At 35.1% G+C, this 17,063-nt stretch overlaps 1 protein-coding gene across 1 annotated transcript in view; it reads left to right on the top strand.

Annotated features, from left to right (window-relative positions):
* The window catches only part of cyst (rho guanine nucleotide exchange factor 18 cysts), a 549,231-nt gene that overhangs the window by 498,695 nt on the left and 33,473 nt on the right, over window positions 1-17,063 (top strand). Inside the window, exons 23-25 of the mRNA XM_067147675.2 lie at window positions 4,077-4,258; window positions 10,437-10,617; window positions 15,399-15,577. Of these exons, the coding sequence (XP_067003776.2) occupies window positions 4,077-4,258; window positions 10,437-10,617; window positions 15,399-15,577 (542 nt within the window). The remainder of the gene's footprint in view (window positions 1-4,076; window positions 4,259-10,436; window positions 10,618-15,398; window positions 15,578-17,063) is intronic.

Here is a 17,063-nt window from a genome sequence, read left to right as displayed (position 1 = left end):
AATGAAAACAAGAGTGGATTCAAAACATTAACAAACTGTCCAGTTAACTGGATAGCATGTTGGGCATTGGTCTGTGTATTCCTGAGTTTGATTCTCTGCTGGGTCGGCAATTTTAACCTTCATTGGTTATTTCCTGTGGCTTCGAGACTGGTTGTCTGTGGAGTCTTCATCATTATATTTCATTCAACTGGAGATAACAAACATATGGTTACTGATATGATTAGGAAAGACCAAAAAATCTGTTTTTTCTAGTGGAGAAATAATAATACCATTAGGAATTAAATTATTAGATGAAGTGGTATGAAATATGTAGTATAAACAGATGAAGAGATAAATGAGAGGATAAGAAAAGTGGATGAAGATCTCAAAGATGGTAACTGGACTTAGTATTTCACAGTGTCTAGGTAACAGTGTTAAAGCCAGATAAGAACAGAGACACCTAGTGTTTGATTATATAAATTATTTACTGAACACTGTAAGAAATATCAGTATATGCTTAAAAATTATTTAGGCCTACATTTAATTAATAGAGAGTTTTACTATAAATACAGCTTTTATTGTATGATGATCAAATTCATTGGGTAAATGGAAAGAGCTAATGAATGTTGGTTTCATTGTTTTAATATATTTCCCTCTTGAAATAAGATGATGCGTATCAGATGCATCCAGCTTGTTATACATTTATTACTTCTGAGTTTTTTGTTTTTCACAGGAATTTACCAAAAAACTCTATGCAGAACACAGGAAATTACTAAAAAACTCCATGCAGTAATCTCTACCATTACCTGTATCATAGCTTTTTTTTTTTTTTTTACTGCAAGTAACAGTGATACCAATGCTTGTAGTTTATCATGCTATGATGTTACTGGTATGATTAGAGATTACCTCTCTTCTGTTACAAAATCAATTTGTTTCTCATTAGATATTCTTCTACTTTTATAATTTTTATTTCATGCACCTTAATATCATATGTTAATTGAATGTATTCTCAACATTGTGATGTTTATTAAGTCAGCATTGTGAATGTGAATTAATGATGGGTTGGTGAGCAACTATTTTAGAGTTAAGCTTTGAAACTCGGATGTAGAATTGTTGGAACCAAGTCCAAAAAGATCAGTTATGACTCTTATAGTTGAATGGTGAATGTTTAAATATAACAAATTAGAAACCGTTACTATCATTATGTTATTGTCTGGAACTCTTCCTAGAGAAAATTTAGTTAATGCAATAATAATATTACTTAGATTGCAAATGATTCCTTCACATAAACTTCAAAGAAGAAAGAAATTCATTTAATTAAAGAAATGTTTTTGGTGTTGCATAAAGTATTAATTGTTTGAATAGTGCATGATATACATTAAGAATAGCAGATTTCATTAAATGTAGTGTGAGCTGTTTTGTTTTTATTTTTATTGTAGCATTTCAAATAAAAATGTTCTTAATATTAGATAGTGAGCGAGTTAGACCAGAATTATTGTATTGAAACCATGTCAGGAAATGATTTCCATTTTATGAAAGGATATTGTCTGGTTTGAAGTGTTTCAGTAAACAAGAAAATATTATACTGCTTTTGTTTTTCTCTCTGTGTAGGTTTTTGACATTTATAGATAGTCATTTATGTATATTTATACCGACTATATTCAGCTCTAATGTTTAAATGTCCTTCAAGAGTAAAACAGTTTTATATTAATTTTTGATATATAAATTCCTTTCAAAGTGATCAAGATTACTTGCAATGTTTGAGAGTTTGTCGGAATCACTGTACACTAGGGCTGGTTGGCTGGTTAATTCTGTATCTTCTCTGTTGATTTATCATATTTAAGTTTTCTTGATTCATTTGTTACCAAAATAGCTTTGTATTTGATAATGACATTTTAATCGTGTTCAAATGAGATCCTAGAAGTTGTGATGATTTTTATTGATTAGTGTCCTGATTTTCTACTTTTGATGGAACTTTCTACTAGAATTATAGGCCCACTCTATAATTGTACTGATTTCTGATTAAATTGGATAACTAATTAATGGGTAATTGCTCTAAAATTTGTTTGGGCTGCTCAAAATGCTATCTTATTACATACAATTTTGTTTTCCTGGAGAATAGAGTTTGAAAATCTTGCCCTCAGATTAATTTCACCTCATTTTCATGCCAGATTCACAATATTATATACCTTGGCATTGATTTCTGCTTGCACACATTCATCGTTCTGTGAAGAAAGCTGAAGTTAATTTGAATGCTGCAAGTCTTTTGGAAATGCAATAATGAAACTTACATTTAGTATCTGGCTTGGAGACTATAAAATGTATATCTTAAATTGAACAGATTACTGAGGGGGAGAAAGGCAAGCTTCTCTGTCTGCATTTTCGTGTGAGCAGTTTTTAACCATCTATGATTATTTAATGTTTGTATGTAATAGAAAGTGCTTAAGTTATAAATGTTCATCCTTATGGGATACTTGGCTGTAAGAAAACATATTCAAGCAGTTTCCCTCCTTCCTAGCTGTCTGTCCAGAATGATTAAAATTTGTTTGTTCGATGCCCCTTTTTACCTTATAATTAGATTCAGATTTCTAAATAGTAAGTTTTTAGTTCTACATACTATCATCATAGCCACAAGACATACAGTTTTACATTGAATCCAAACCATCAGAATGTTACTTTTCATTTCAAATTGCATTTCCTGAGATTTGTACCGTGGCTGCCTTGGTGAGCAGCCAGTGATGATGTCACATCCTGAGAATTTTTATGTTGTCAGTAAATTGTGTTGTCACATCAATCATTATTTATACATTGATTTCTTCCATTACTAGGAAAAGAGAAGGCTACTGTATGGAAATTATTAGAAGCAAGACTTCCAACAAAAACTACTAATCTTGTGAGAGAGTATAATTTGTTCAAAGTATTGTTAGATGATCAACAAGCTTCCGTCATACAAAGACATAAAATCATTCAGTTCCTTCCTTTTCACATTAGAACAAGTACCAAACATGAATGGTAGATATATGATATCAACTAGGGATACTGTAATTTCACTTTTGTTTCTCATATTTTTATCTCATTTACTTTTATTACCATAAAGGATCCCACAAGATCTTTGTAATTAGGCAACATCAGGCACTTGATGGCTAGAGGACGAGCAGAAAGGAGCTGGCCACCTTACCGCAAGTAAATTCTGGCCTAGGATGTCTGCGTAGCTGGGGGTACTGACTAGGTCGCCAACATCTAGATTTAGATAAGGCGCTTAGATTGGGACTGCTTATCTGTGACCACAGTTGTTAAGATGTATTGATTTTCTTCTCTTAATTATTCATCCTCGATGTTTCTTCTTCTCATATGGACATTTGATTATCTTTTCCAAAAGATTCCCCTACCCACCTCCTTTAAAAACAAATTGAGTGTACCCTTTTGTTGCTAGTTGTCAATAATTGAAGAAAAATATAAAGGAAAAAGCAAGCAAATAATTTCACTCCTGCTACAGGGAAGAAAGAGATGATAGCCAACTGTGCTACTTCTAACAGTTGCTGTAGGTATGTTGAGACTGGTCTTGTAAAAATATTCATTCCTCATGATAGAAAATGTAACAGGTATTAAAGGGATTTTTCTTATGTTCTGAGATCCTCTTTCACCAGGTGGATTTCATGTAAGAGATCCACAGCAATACATGGATCTTGTAAGAATGAACTCTTCTTCATTTTGTTAGCTGCTAACAGTAGATATTTGATTCATACATTTGCTACATGTCTCTCAGCCTTTTAGTTATGTGCTTGTTTCAAAGTTAAGGAATGTCTGTAATTTTTTTAATAGAAGTTCAGTTTAAATAAATAGAAGAATGTATTTATTTGTTATGCAGACTCTATAGCACTGTTTCCATCCATTATCCATTGATCTTAAGACTTTCTCACAAGTTATTTAACAGAAAACTTGCTCCAGTTTGACATTTTGTCATGTGTGTGAAATTTAAATAAAGTAAAACTGAACTTGTTACATGACATTTCAACAGTTTGTCTTAATATTGTCATTTAAGTGATGGTTTGAAATTTATTTTCTTAAAATCATTAATACGGTATATTTTTTTGTAGGTGTTTTGCGACAGAAGGATGTAGAACAAGCTCAAATTCTGGAGGAGAAAATGGCCTTACAGCAGAAGCTTCTTGCTGCTGCTGGTGTGGAGAACTTCATGGAGGCTCCTACCTACAGCAATTTAGTAACGGAGGATACTGATAGTTCTGCAATATGGCAAGAAGTCTTATCAGCAGTTCAGGTTAGTTCTCTTGTTTGTATTGTCATACAGTGGATGAACATATCATTAAACATTTAGAAATAAGTCTATGCAGCAGGTATTAAGGGTGATATGTGTCACCTCTGTACATCAGATGATAAGCAGCTGAACCAAGTTTCCTTCATGGGATTTTACAAAGATATTTCGTCTTGGTTTTAGTTTCCAAAGCAATATTCAGTGCAGTTGGTTTGCTAAGCTTAACACTGCAGAAGCTTTTCTGTCAGGGTAATCTTTGGCAGTTCCCTGCTACATCTACAAGGCAGCAGCACTTTGTTGAATTTATGTGTCATTTCCTATACAAAGGCTACATCAGGCCTTGTAAGGAAGAATTCCACCACCCTTAGTTGTTGGTTCTCCCATAGTTTGTCAGTTTTAGTTCTGGCTGCCTGATCCTCAGGCAGACAGTTGCAGGTAATACTAATAATTAATAATTAATGTTATTTGCTTTACGTCCCACTAACTACTTTTACGGTCTTCGGAGACGCCGAGGTGCCGGAATTTAGTCCCACGGGAGTTCTTTTATGTGCCAGTAAATCTACCGGCACGAGGCTGTCATATTTGAGCACCTTCAAATACCACCGGACTGAGCCAGGATCGAACCTGCCAAGTTGGGGTTAGAAGGCCAGCGCCTTAACCGTCTGAGCCACTCAGCCCGGCACGCAGGTAATACTGTCTACTGTCACATACGTTAGCAGAATTGCTCCTGACCTGATCAAACCCATTTTGGAAAGAGAAAAATTAGAATCACTTTCTCACCCTAAGTACATCGGAAGCATAATCTCGAAAGAAGACACTGTCAAGCACAGAATACTCAGCAGGACACAGAAAGCATCAAACTTTTATCAAAGTCAAAAATCTACTCTGAATCTGCAAAATTCCACAAAGCAAAAACAACCCTGTACAACACCTACTTCGTACTGATTCTCATATGATTTAGAGACATATACTCTACCAAACAATGACTACAGCAGAATTCAGGCCAACAGAAATGAGATTCATTAGAACTATGAATCAAACTACTCAAAAGGACAAAATCAGGAATGAGGTAAACATGAAGGTAGCTTGCATTGAGGTTCCTATTACCAGTGTAAGAAAGAAGTGTAGACTTAAATAGCGAGAGACCTGCCAGAAAATACTACCGCCCTAGGAAAAAGACCAAGGGGAAGACCAAGAAAATGCCGGATAGACACAGTGAAATCAGATGTGGAGGAGAGAGGTCTCAAATGGGAAGATGTGCTGAAACAGAAGATGTATGCAGACATGAAGAGATGGTGAGCAGTTGTACACCACATCTAGGAAAATGGAGTTGGAAAGTGATGATGATTTCCAATTGGAATATCTATTTTCACTGTTCTTCCATGCTCCTTCCTGCTCCACCAGATTCAGTGATCCTTTAGAATTTGTTTCCCAACCCTCTTCAGCCTTTGGGGCTCCAATCAATAACACACCTTGTTCTATACCAGCTGCAAGTTTATTTCGACAGAATAGTAACTTTCGGTCATGCATACATAATAATTAATAAAATTACAAATTCTCAAATGTGAGGAGTATTTGGCATACCTATTTAAAATCATCAGTATGGGCCAAAATGAAATTAATTTCATATGAAGACAAAGTCCGTCGGGTTAAAGAGATATGTCCCCAAGGGTAGTCATTTGTCACCATCTCTCTTTAATTTGGCATTGGATGATATACTGTAGTAAAAGAACTCTTTGATCAGAAAGTTGCTGAAGCACATGGATACTCAGCTGTTGTTGTTGTTTGAGTCATCAGTCTAGAGACTAGTTTGATACAGCACTCCATGCCACCCTATCCTGTGCTAACCTTTTCATTTCTACATCTGCTCTATTTGGCTTGCCATATTCATTCCTTGGTCTACACCTACAGTTCTTACCACCTACACTTCCCTCGAAAACCAACTGAACAAGTCCTGGGTGTCTTAAGATGTGTCCTATCATTCTACATCTTCTTCTCGTCAAATTTAACCAAATTGATCTCCGTTCACTAATTCTATTCACTATCCCTTCATTTGTAATTCAATCTACACTTCTCATCTTCAGCATACTTCTGTAACACCACATTTCAAAAGCTTTTATTCTCTTTCCTTTTGATCTAGTTATCGTCCATTTTTCACTTTCATACTGTACAATGCCACGCTCCAGACGAAAGTCTTCAAAAAACCTAATTTTTATATCAATGTTTGAATTGAGCAAATTTCTTTTCTTACGAAAGGCCTTCCTTGCTTTTACTAGTCTGCTTTTTATGTCCTCCTTACTTCTGCCATTGTTAGTTATTCTACTACCCAAGTAACAAAATTCATCTGCTTCCTTTAAGACTTCATTTCCTAATCTAATATTTCCTGCATCACCTGACTTTGTTCAACTGCACTCCATTACTTCTGTTTTGGACTTATTATCGTCTCATACTCCTTCCCCAGGACTTTGTCCATTCCTCACAGAAATTTTCCCAGATCTTCTGCAGACTCAGATAAAATAACAATATCATCAGAAAATTTCAGAATTTTGATTTCCTCTCCTTGGATTGTATTTCCCTTTCCAAATTTCTCTTCGATTTCCTTTACCGCTTGTTCTGTATAAACAATGTAAAGGAGAGAGGAATAGCTGCAGCCTTGCCTCACTCCTTTTTGGATTGCTGCTTCTTTTTAAAGCCCTCGACTCTTATCACTGCAGACTGATTTTTGTATAGATTGTAGATAATTTTTCTTTCCCTGTATCTGATCCCGATCACCTTCAGAATCTCAAATAGCTTGATCCAATCAACATTATTGAATGCCTTTTCTAGGTCTATGAATGCTATGTACATGGGCTTGCCTTTCTTAATTCGATCCTCTAAAATTAGACGTAAAGTCAGGATTGCTTCATGTGTTCCTACATTTCTTTTGAAACCAAACTGATCTTCTCCCAACTCAGTTTCAACTCGTCTTTCCTGTCTTTAAATAATGTGTGTTAAAATTTTGCAGGTTTGAGATACCAAACTAATGGTGCAGTAGTTTTCACACTTGTCAGTGCCTGCTTTCTTGGGAATAAGTATAACAACATTCTGCCTAAAATTGGATGGCAATTTCCTGTATCATACATCTTACATACTAAATGGAATAATCTTGCCATGCTGGTTTTTTCCTAAGGTAGTCAATAATTCTGAGGGTATGTCATCAATTCCAGGTGGCTTGTTCCTATTTGGATCTCTCAAAGCTTTGTTGAATTCTGATTTCAAAATTGGACCTCCCATTTCATCAGTATCAACAGCCTTTTCTTGTTCCAGAACCATATAATCTACAGCTTTCCCTTGATACAGCTGTTGAATATGTTCCTGCCATCTTTCTGCTTAGTCTTCTTTTCGTAGAAGTGTTTCCATCTGAGCTCTTAATATTCATACACCTAGTTTTCCTTTCTCCAAAGGTTACCTTGATTTTTCTGTATGCAGCTACCTTTCCTAGGATCATACAACATTCAGCATCTTTCCACTTCTCATTCAGCCATTCTTCCTTAGCTGTCCTGCACTTTCTATCCACTTCATTCTTTAAGCGTCTGTGTTCTGTGTTCTTTTCTCCTCATCTCATTTTATGCATCTTCTACTTTTATTAATGGTTGCCTGCGAACTGCTAAGTCAAAGAAGTTTACTGTTGTGTTGCATTTCTGGATAAAACCAAAGCATTCGACTCAGTAGGCCTTGAGCACATGTGCAGAATTTTGGCTTCATGTGAATTTCCTCGGAATCTAAATGAGCCTAGATGACATGACTCAGACTGTGAAGCCTTCTATTTTTCCAAACCATGTCTTATAATGTACATACACTGCAATAATATATTACATGTATCTCTCTCTCTCTCTCTCTATATATATATATATATACTGTACACATAATTATAATAAAACACATTAAAGGGAAGAAATAAGAAACTTGGGTGTGCTATTTACCAACTGATGAGCCCTACTTAGCACACTGGGATGAAATGCTGGCAACCAGGAGTGAGTTGGCTGGAAAATTTATAATGTCCATTTTTTCTTAGAATCTCGAGTGAATAATCACGGGCCATGTTGCATTTGTGACCTAATAGTAATGAACACTGGTAGCTACCACGGTAACCACGCTGCTTACCTTCATCCCCCACCCCCGCACGTGCACAAAACTTGTTGACCATCAACGTTCGGTAACCCAGACAACAACCACTGGACAGGTAGCCAAAAGAGCAAGCCCCTTGGTCCTCTCACAAATTAAGCTATGCAACTTGCCACTACTGAAACTTGACCAAAAGCTGTTGATCACCAATCAGTACATATGACCCAGCCTGATCATCTGCAATGCAGACCATTTCAGAGTGAACTTCTTTGTGAACAGTCGAATGGCATTATCAAACTTGGAATGGATAAACGCCCTGAAAATTACCTGTAGTATTTCGGCAGTTCAAGCAGTACCCGTCAGATGCCCAAGCACAACCCACTGCCATCATCCGGATTGTGGTGAGATTGACTCTATAGGACATGTGCTTGGATTCTGTCATAAGGGAGAATTGCAAATGAACACTCGCCACCACAGAGTGAAAAGAGTTTCGGCCTCTGCAATGTGGGAATCATGTTGGCAAGTCCATGAAGAAGTTCGCTGTCTATCTTCTTGTGGATCTGTAAGAAGAGCAGGCATTGTTGCAATCCATTGTCAATTGCATCGAGCTGTAGTGGTCGATTCAACTGTCCATTTTGAGATAGAAGTTAAACAAGCCAGTGAGGTAGACTCTGAAAAGAAGAACATTTACAAACCTTGCATCCCATATGTCAGTAAACACTACAGCATCCATCCAAACAGATTACTGTATCTGTAATAAGCTTGTTATTTGGTTGCAGAGGCAGTGTAACCACGTACCAAGAGTTTCATGAACGTTAGAGAACATCATAGTAAGACTCAGTTAGCTTCCTAAATCACCATCTTTATTATACATACCATAGGTCATGCATTTTACAGATTCTGAATTGTGCTTTTCACAATGTTGTTGTGGGTCATTTTATTCTGTAGAGTAGTCCTTTCTAATAATTTGGATTTCATGTAGAATTCAGGATCCTCATGGTTACTCACTTTGTGAATTCATGTCATCTTGAAAAAAAAAAAAAAAAAAAAAAAAGTTTTCTATTTTTTGAGCAGAATGTCATATGAGTGGAACATTTTTGTCAATGATGACTGTCATTTCCTAATCATAGTCAAAATATTATATTTGTTTTGTAATTTTGAAAGGAACTTAATGAGCAAAACAGTTATTTCAGGAGTAATCATAGGCTGATTATTATATATGTGTTTTGTTTCTTTTTTAGTATGTTTTTTATAAACAGAATTTAATATGAGCAATAAATTTATTGCAGCAGTGATCTCTGTCATTGTTTCTTTTTTAGTATGTTTTTTATAAACAGAATTGAATATGAGCAATAAATTTATTGCAGCAGTGATCTCTGTCATTTGCTCATCAAAAGCAGGCAATTATATTACTTTTCTATTATGAACAGAATTTCATATGAGCAAAAAGTTTATTTTGGCATTGTCACTATCATGTGTTCATTTCTCAACAGAAAAAATAAGATCTAAATGCCAACATATAATACATATTTACCTTTTGTAGAAATATACGTTTTTGTTACCAGGCAGTACTCGCTTATTAATAAATGAACACTTGTATCTCTTTTCATTTCTGGCTATTACGCAAGAAATACCGTGAAGTATACACATGTAGAAAATATATAAACACTGGTTCGGCATTCCCACTGTCCCCATTCTACTGTTTATATATAACAGGATATGTACATGACTTTAAAAAGAAGTTCCCATCTGTGTAGTTTGTGTCACATGTATACAAAGTGGAAAAACCAAAATATTATCTTTGTTTTTGATGGTACATCGTATTGATCTACTTAGTAGATTAAAATTTCCTCTAAAATTTCAGAGAAGTGAATCATTTTTACCCTTACTTTTAGTTTCTAAATCTTAAGAGTGTATATATATATATATATATAAATATATATACATATATAAATTTAAAAATGTAAATCTTTTGTCATAATTGGGCCCCTCTTATCTAATCTAGAAAAGTTAGTAAATAATGGTTATCTTGGTCATATCAGATATTTTTATTTATCCCATTTTAATTTTCATGTTACAGGAAGTAAACCAGCTGGCGAGCTCTCTTTATGCTACAGGAACTAACTTATCACGTAGTGTTAGTTCTGTCGGAGAGCACCAGAGTGAAGCATATATTTCACCAACACTTCCAAAGAGGGCAGAAACATTTGGAGGCTTTGATAACGCAAACAAAGAACAGTTACCTACAGCAATAACAAAAGGTATTCATTGTGGTTGTTAATGAATGATGGAGGATAATGGCAGCCAACTGTGGTATTAAGAGTCCATTTGAGTAAAATCACAATTTGCCCAAGAAAACAAAAGTTATGTCAGTTAAACCACATTTGACACCCCCTTAAAAAGAGATTGCAGTCATTTTTTCATGGAAGTGGTGTCTTTCTTGCTAGGGTTGGAGGTTTGAAGATATATAAAATTTCTAGCAGGGAAAAGAGGTTCATCTCTCTATTAAGATAATTTCGTCAGTGATTTTTGTAGTGAATGTCGTAGATTGCCACCAGTTTAGTCGAATTTGACGTATGTTGAAATTTTTTCAGTTTCTATTGTTTTATACTAACTTGAAACACATTTATCCACCAATATAGCTGATTTTTCTTAAAGGTGTTGAGGTATAAACAAAAAACTTAATACTGTATATACTCGAACATTCTGCACTTTTGAATAATCTGCATACCCCAATTTTGCAGAGAGAACAGAGGATAAATCCCATTAAAATCTCAAATATTTTGCACACATAATTTTTTTAGGTAAATCAGTTTATCATACACGTGTCAAAATTCTACCATAAGTGAGCAACTCCACAAACTTAGAATATAGGCAATGTGCTGCTTTCTGCAATGAGAGCTACCAGTGTACTATTTAATAACTTGATTTTTATCACTTAAACAATGACATCTTTTCACTTATACAATGAAATATGTCAATGTCATTATACTTTCTACATTTTCTAACATTCCTAACATTCATCTCCATCATCATCGCCATCCCTGTCCCTATTCTTCTCGTTCCAAAGGGTGTCATCCTCGATACTGCCCAGTGCATTTGATTTACCTCACTTCTTGAAACTCTCAGCTGTATTTCTGTCATAATCAGGTTCCACATCGTCCTTATTCGCTTACATATAAGCTCCAAGTCGGGTCTCTTGACATTTCCGGTTGGCATGTATGTGTGTTTTGTACCTTCCATCCATTCAGTGTATAACCGTTTCAAGTGTGCATTGAAAAGCTTATTAATGCACTCATTAAGCAGTTGAAGTACAGATGTGAATTCTCCAGGTATGATTACATGCAGACAAGCTTTCTCTTCATCCTTCATGTGCCCACAAAAACTGTCCATCACAGTCATGCTGTTGAAGTTTAATAATACTCCCAGCTGATTTTTCCATACTGTTTTATCCAATTGAGCACAAGAGTTGTGTCCATCCATCCCTTTTCTTAGGTCATGGCTATTATGCCATGCACACAGATTTTAAAAAAAATTCTTGTTAAGTTTTTCAGTCTGTCAGAGCAGGAAATAACACTTAGAACCCTATAACATACCTGTAAAATAACTTATTAATAACAGTTTGATATGTGTTTTTGTTATAGTGGAAACCATTTCTTTTCATGATATGGGTTTTTGGGCTTATGCCTTGTCAAGAAAACAAGGTGAAACTCTTTGTTTCACAGGGAGCTTAAATTCAAACCCTCATTATTGTAGAAGACTTCCTTGGGAACAGTTCGAGATTTTTCTTCTGAAGACGTGGAGCAAAGTTCCCTGCGAAACGCAAGGAGTTTCACCTTGTTTTCTTGACACGGCATAAGCCCAAAAGCCCATATCATGTCTACAAGTACAGGCCATGAAAGCTTCCATGTTAATATTTATTTTCAGTTTCAACTTAGTTAATTTATAACTCTGAAGGTCTTCAATTTGCTAAAACTAATGCAGGATTAATAATATTACAAAAATTCATTTTTAAAAAATTTAATAATAGATTATACCTGAAAAGATATCAGTTAATTAAATTCAGAATTACATGTTTCAATCTTGAAAGAACATCGTCAGATTCTATCAAATTACACTCTTAATTGTTGTTGTTACTTAAAAAAAAAAAAGAATTTATTAATATTATGAACAGATATCAGAACTTCAAAACATGGCAAATATAATTGGCATCAAAATATCATTTGAAAAAAACAGAAATTATGCCCCAAAAACCAACACAGCTAAAAGAAGTCACCATAAATGGTAATAAAATCAAAATAGTAACTCAATTTAAATATCTTGGAGAAGTAATAACACATAACTTAAATGAAAAATCTCAATCCAAATAAGAACAAATAGATTAGCTAAAGCACAAAAATTAACATGGGATATCTACAAAAAGAAATGTCTATCAATAAATACAAAAATAAAACACTACAACACAGTTATAAAACCGGAAGCTACATATGCAGCAGAAACACTCTTTTACCTGAATAAACAATCAAAGACTGACAGACTTCAGAAAATTGAAAGGAGGATTGGAAGAACCTGCATCAACAAAAAATACCAGAAAGATGGACGGTGGCGGTTAATACCTAACAAAGCCGTGTACAAAGAGCTAGAACCCATTACAGATACTATGTGTAAGAGGAGACTGGGATTCTTTGGACATATCATGAGGATGCAGGATTCGAGACTTCTGAAACAACTAGTACAACACAATCTCGTCTCAAAAAATACCACAACAGGATGTAAATGGATCAGAGAAGTAAGAGAGGATCTGAAGGAAATAGGCCTTACAACAGAAGACACCACAAATAAGATAAAATTGAATACAAAACTCAAGAATACAAACCTTCGCTTTACCCTTACACAAAACAAACCAACAACATGCACATTTTCAACTGAGGAAAGGGCACGAAGATCGGAGCGTCTGAAGAAGTACTGGGAGGACCGCAAAGCCCGAACAATCCCTTCAAAGAGACCTGAACGACGGACTGACTAAAGTGATCCTATGTGGTCATAGAAGAAGAAGAAGAAGAAAAGAGGAGGAGGAGGAAGAAGAAGAAGAAGAAGAAGAAGAAGAAGAAGAAGAAGAAGAAGAAGTGTAAAAAAAATTATGTTGAAATTCCATGTACACCTTACTAATTGTGTAAATGTTCGAACTTTTTCTTGATGATGGTCTTCTGTTTTGCTTCTTTCCTCCTCATTCGTCCAGCTTGGATTGCATTGCATTGTTCCTGGCATCTCACCAGCTGCCTTGTTTACTAGTAACTTTCTGTTACATCATGCTCTGGTGATGTCATCGACTTTTGCGGAAATGTACTTTTAGATGATGATGATGATGATGATGATGATGATGATGATGATGATGATTATTATTATTATTATTATTATTATTATTATTATTATTATTATTATTATTATTATTATTATTATTATTATTATTATTATTATTATTATTATTATTATTATTATTATTATTATTATTATTATTATTAATTGTTTTAGGAATGCCTTAGGGGGGATGTTTAATGAGCATTACTGAATTAATAAATTACATTATTTAGTGGTATATTAGTGATATGTGACTTAGTAGAGTGAATAGTGGGAAATATTTTAGTTGTGTGTGATCATTGACGTTTTAGTTGTTGTCATTTTTCATGATGTGTATTTCTATCGCCTCCTTTGTATTTATTGATTTGGGGTTTACTGTTTGCAAGTGAATATTCTTTGACAAGAAAAGGAATAATTGTAACTACGGGTCATTATCGCTCATATACAGTGATTGAAAAATTAAAAATAATTAAAGAAGTTGAAAAACAGGGTAAATGAACTGCAGGTAAGAAATACAATATTAGTGAAAGCTGTATTCGTAACTGGTGAAGTAAGAAAGCTCTTTTATTGAAAACCGTTGGTAACCGCAGAGCTTTTCGTGGCCAAGCAGCATGGTATCCAGAAGTGGAAGAAATATTATGTGAGTACATCCAGGAGAAACTGCACTAGCTATAGTGAAGGGAAGGAAATTTAAGGTTTTCAGAGCTATTTGAGATTAACTGATTGAAATTCTATTTCAACAAAAGGAACAAACATTTGTCAATCGCTGTCTGATGTATACGAAGAGAAAATCTGAAAATCCTCAATTTGTGGCAGCAACATAATTATCAACATAGATCAGGCTCTAGTTTATTTAGAAATTCCATTGGACGCAACAGTTAGCAAAAAGGAGAGACGTGCGTCTCTGTAAGGATGGGTAGCTATGAGAAATTACACTACACCACCATGTGTTGTACATCACAGGTGAAAAAAAAAAAAAAAAAAAAAAGCTCCTTTATGTAAATTTAAGGCTCAAAACTTAAGCCAAAACTCAGTGTTATATAACAACTTTTAAGTTTTTCAGTCTGTTGAAGTGTGGAATATAACATTTAGAACTCTGTAACTTTAACATTTCATTTTTCAGTCTGTCTATCACTAATGATCACACATATAACCCTATAATATACCAATAAAAAATATACACACTACAAGAACACCCTCAGATTATATCAAATCACTTTAAATCATGTGTATATATGTAAAATATTATTTAGAATGTGTGAACTTGTCAATAATTTTGAATTGGTGGTGTTATAAACAAATGAGACAAATTATTGTAGTAGTCCTCCACTGCCACATAGTAACTTTGAGAAAGTTTTTTGTACTTATCTAAGCTGTTGATTGTCCGTTACCTCCAGTGACTGTTTTCCCTTTCTCCAATCATGGTTGCTATGTAATGCAGGAGGAAGGGAAGTAGTGGGGTGAGGGAAGTGTAGGCATTTACTCTGTTAATTGGTGAGGGAAGTGTAGGCATTTACTCTGTTAATTGGTGAGGGAAGGGGAAGTGTTGCTTCATCATCTTGTAACGTATTTTTGTGTATTAGGGAGTAAATGTGAACTAATGATTTTGATGAAATAAAAGTCTGGAGAATTGAAGTGTGGATTATTATCCATGTTGTTATTGTAAAATTGATGTATGTTATAGGTGTAATAAAGAAACTTCAACAAAAGGACAACCGTGAATACTCAAATTCCTCTACGCCTGCTGGAACTCCAGACTCTGAAAGTAATGCAGCAAACAAATCAGAACCTCAGTTACCTAAATTGCTTCATGATAGCAGTACAGGGAACAAAGCAGAACTTCATTTACCAAAATTTCCTACAGTGAGTACAATAGTCATAATATTTTTAAATTATTTGTGTGGTGAACCTACCAAGATCAGATGTTGATTAGTTCATGTTCATTGATGTCATTGATAGTAAAACCACAGTCTAATGTACACAGCCGCGAGGCTCCTTAGTGATGAAATAGCATCCTGTTAACAGGTGGAATGACGCCAACACTCGTAGCAGCCAGCAAGATATAAATGTCAGGACCCAAGAGCTTTTGCACCTTTCCATGTACATTTTAAATTGTAACCACCTGAACAACTATATATTTTTAAAAACCACATTGATTCACTAGACTATTTATTGTTACAGCATGGTAATAACACCAATGGAACAACTGATCACACCACTGTAGTTAAGGTTAGCCATTTTCAAAATACTATTTATTGAACTGAATTTGGCACAGAACTTACTGGGTGAGTTGGCCATGCTGTTAGGGGCGCACAGCTGTGAGCTTGTATCCAGAAGATAATAGGTTCCAACCCCACTTGTCTGCAGCCCTGAAGATGGTTTTCCATGTTTTCCCATTTTCACACCAGGCAGATGCTAGAGATGTACCCTCTTTTTGGCGACGATGGAACAAGAAAGGCCTAGGAATGGGAAGGAAGCGGCCGTGGCCTTGATTAAGGTACAGCCCCAGCATTTGCCTGGTGCGAAAATGGGAATCCACGGATATCCATCTTCAGGGCTGCCGACAGTAGGGTTCGAACCCACTATCTTCCGGATGCGAGCTCACAGCTTCGCGCTCCTAACCGCGCGGCCAGCTCGCCCGGTGTACCTTAATTAAGACCATGGACGCTTTCTTCCTAGGCCTTTCCTATCCTGTCATCGTGGTAAGACCTATCTGTAGGATACTAAATAGTTTATTATGTCTCCTATTCAACAATACAGATCAATAATGATATTTATCACTTGCAAGACCTATCTGTGTCAGTGCGATGAAAAGCAAATTGTGAAGGAAAAAGGAATAGATCTTAGCAACCTAAATGACTGAATTTTAGGTACTTGTGTTTTTTCTATGGCACTGAAAACTTTCATTGCAAAATCTGATAATGTAATATAATCTTAGCTTCACAAATAATTTCAACAATAATGACTTGGTACATTCACAGCATTCATGTGGAAAATCAGTTATTTCCATTAGGGCATTAACAAACAGTGTACCACGTCCAAGCTTGTAAGCATTCTCAAACATACAGGAAAGTCTTTGTTCACACTTCCCTAAAAACAAATACAGTACATTGTTACACATAGTCATTGCAAGTGATAAATATCATTGTTAATCCGTATTGAAGATACTGAATGTAGGATGCTAAAGGGTTTATTGTGTCACCTATTCAATACATTATAAATTTTTAAACACTTAGGAATTTATTATTATTTCCTATTGAGACATGTTTTGCCCTTCATTAAGGGCATCATCAGTCAAAACACCTCCTCAAGGTACAAATCAGGCACCAAGTTCCAGACGATCGTGAAT

This window comes from Anabrus simplex, chromosome 5, assembly GCF_040414725.1.
Source record: "Anabrus simplex isolate iqAnaSimp1 chromosome 5, ASM4041472v1, whole genome shotgun sequence".
In the NCBI taxonomy this organism is placed as follows: Eukaryota; Metazoa; Arthropoda; class Insecta; order Orthoptera; family Tettigoniidae; genus Anabrus; species Anabrus simplex.
This window is presented reverse-complemented; position numbering and strand designations above follow the sequence as displayed.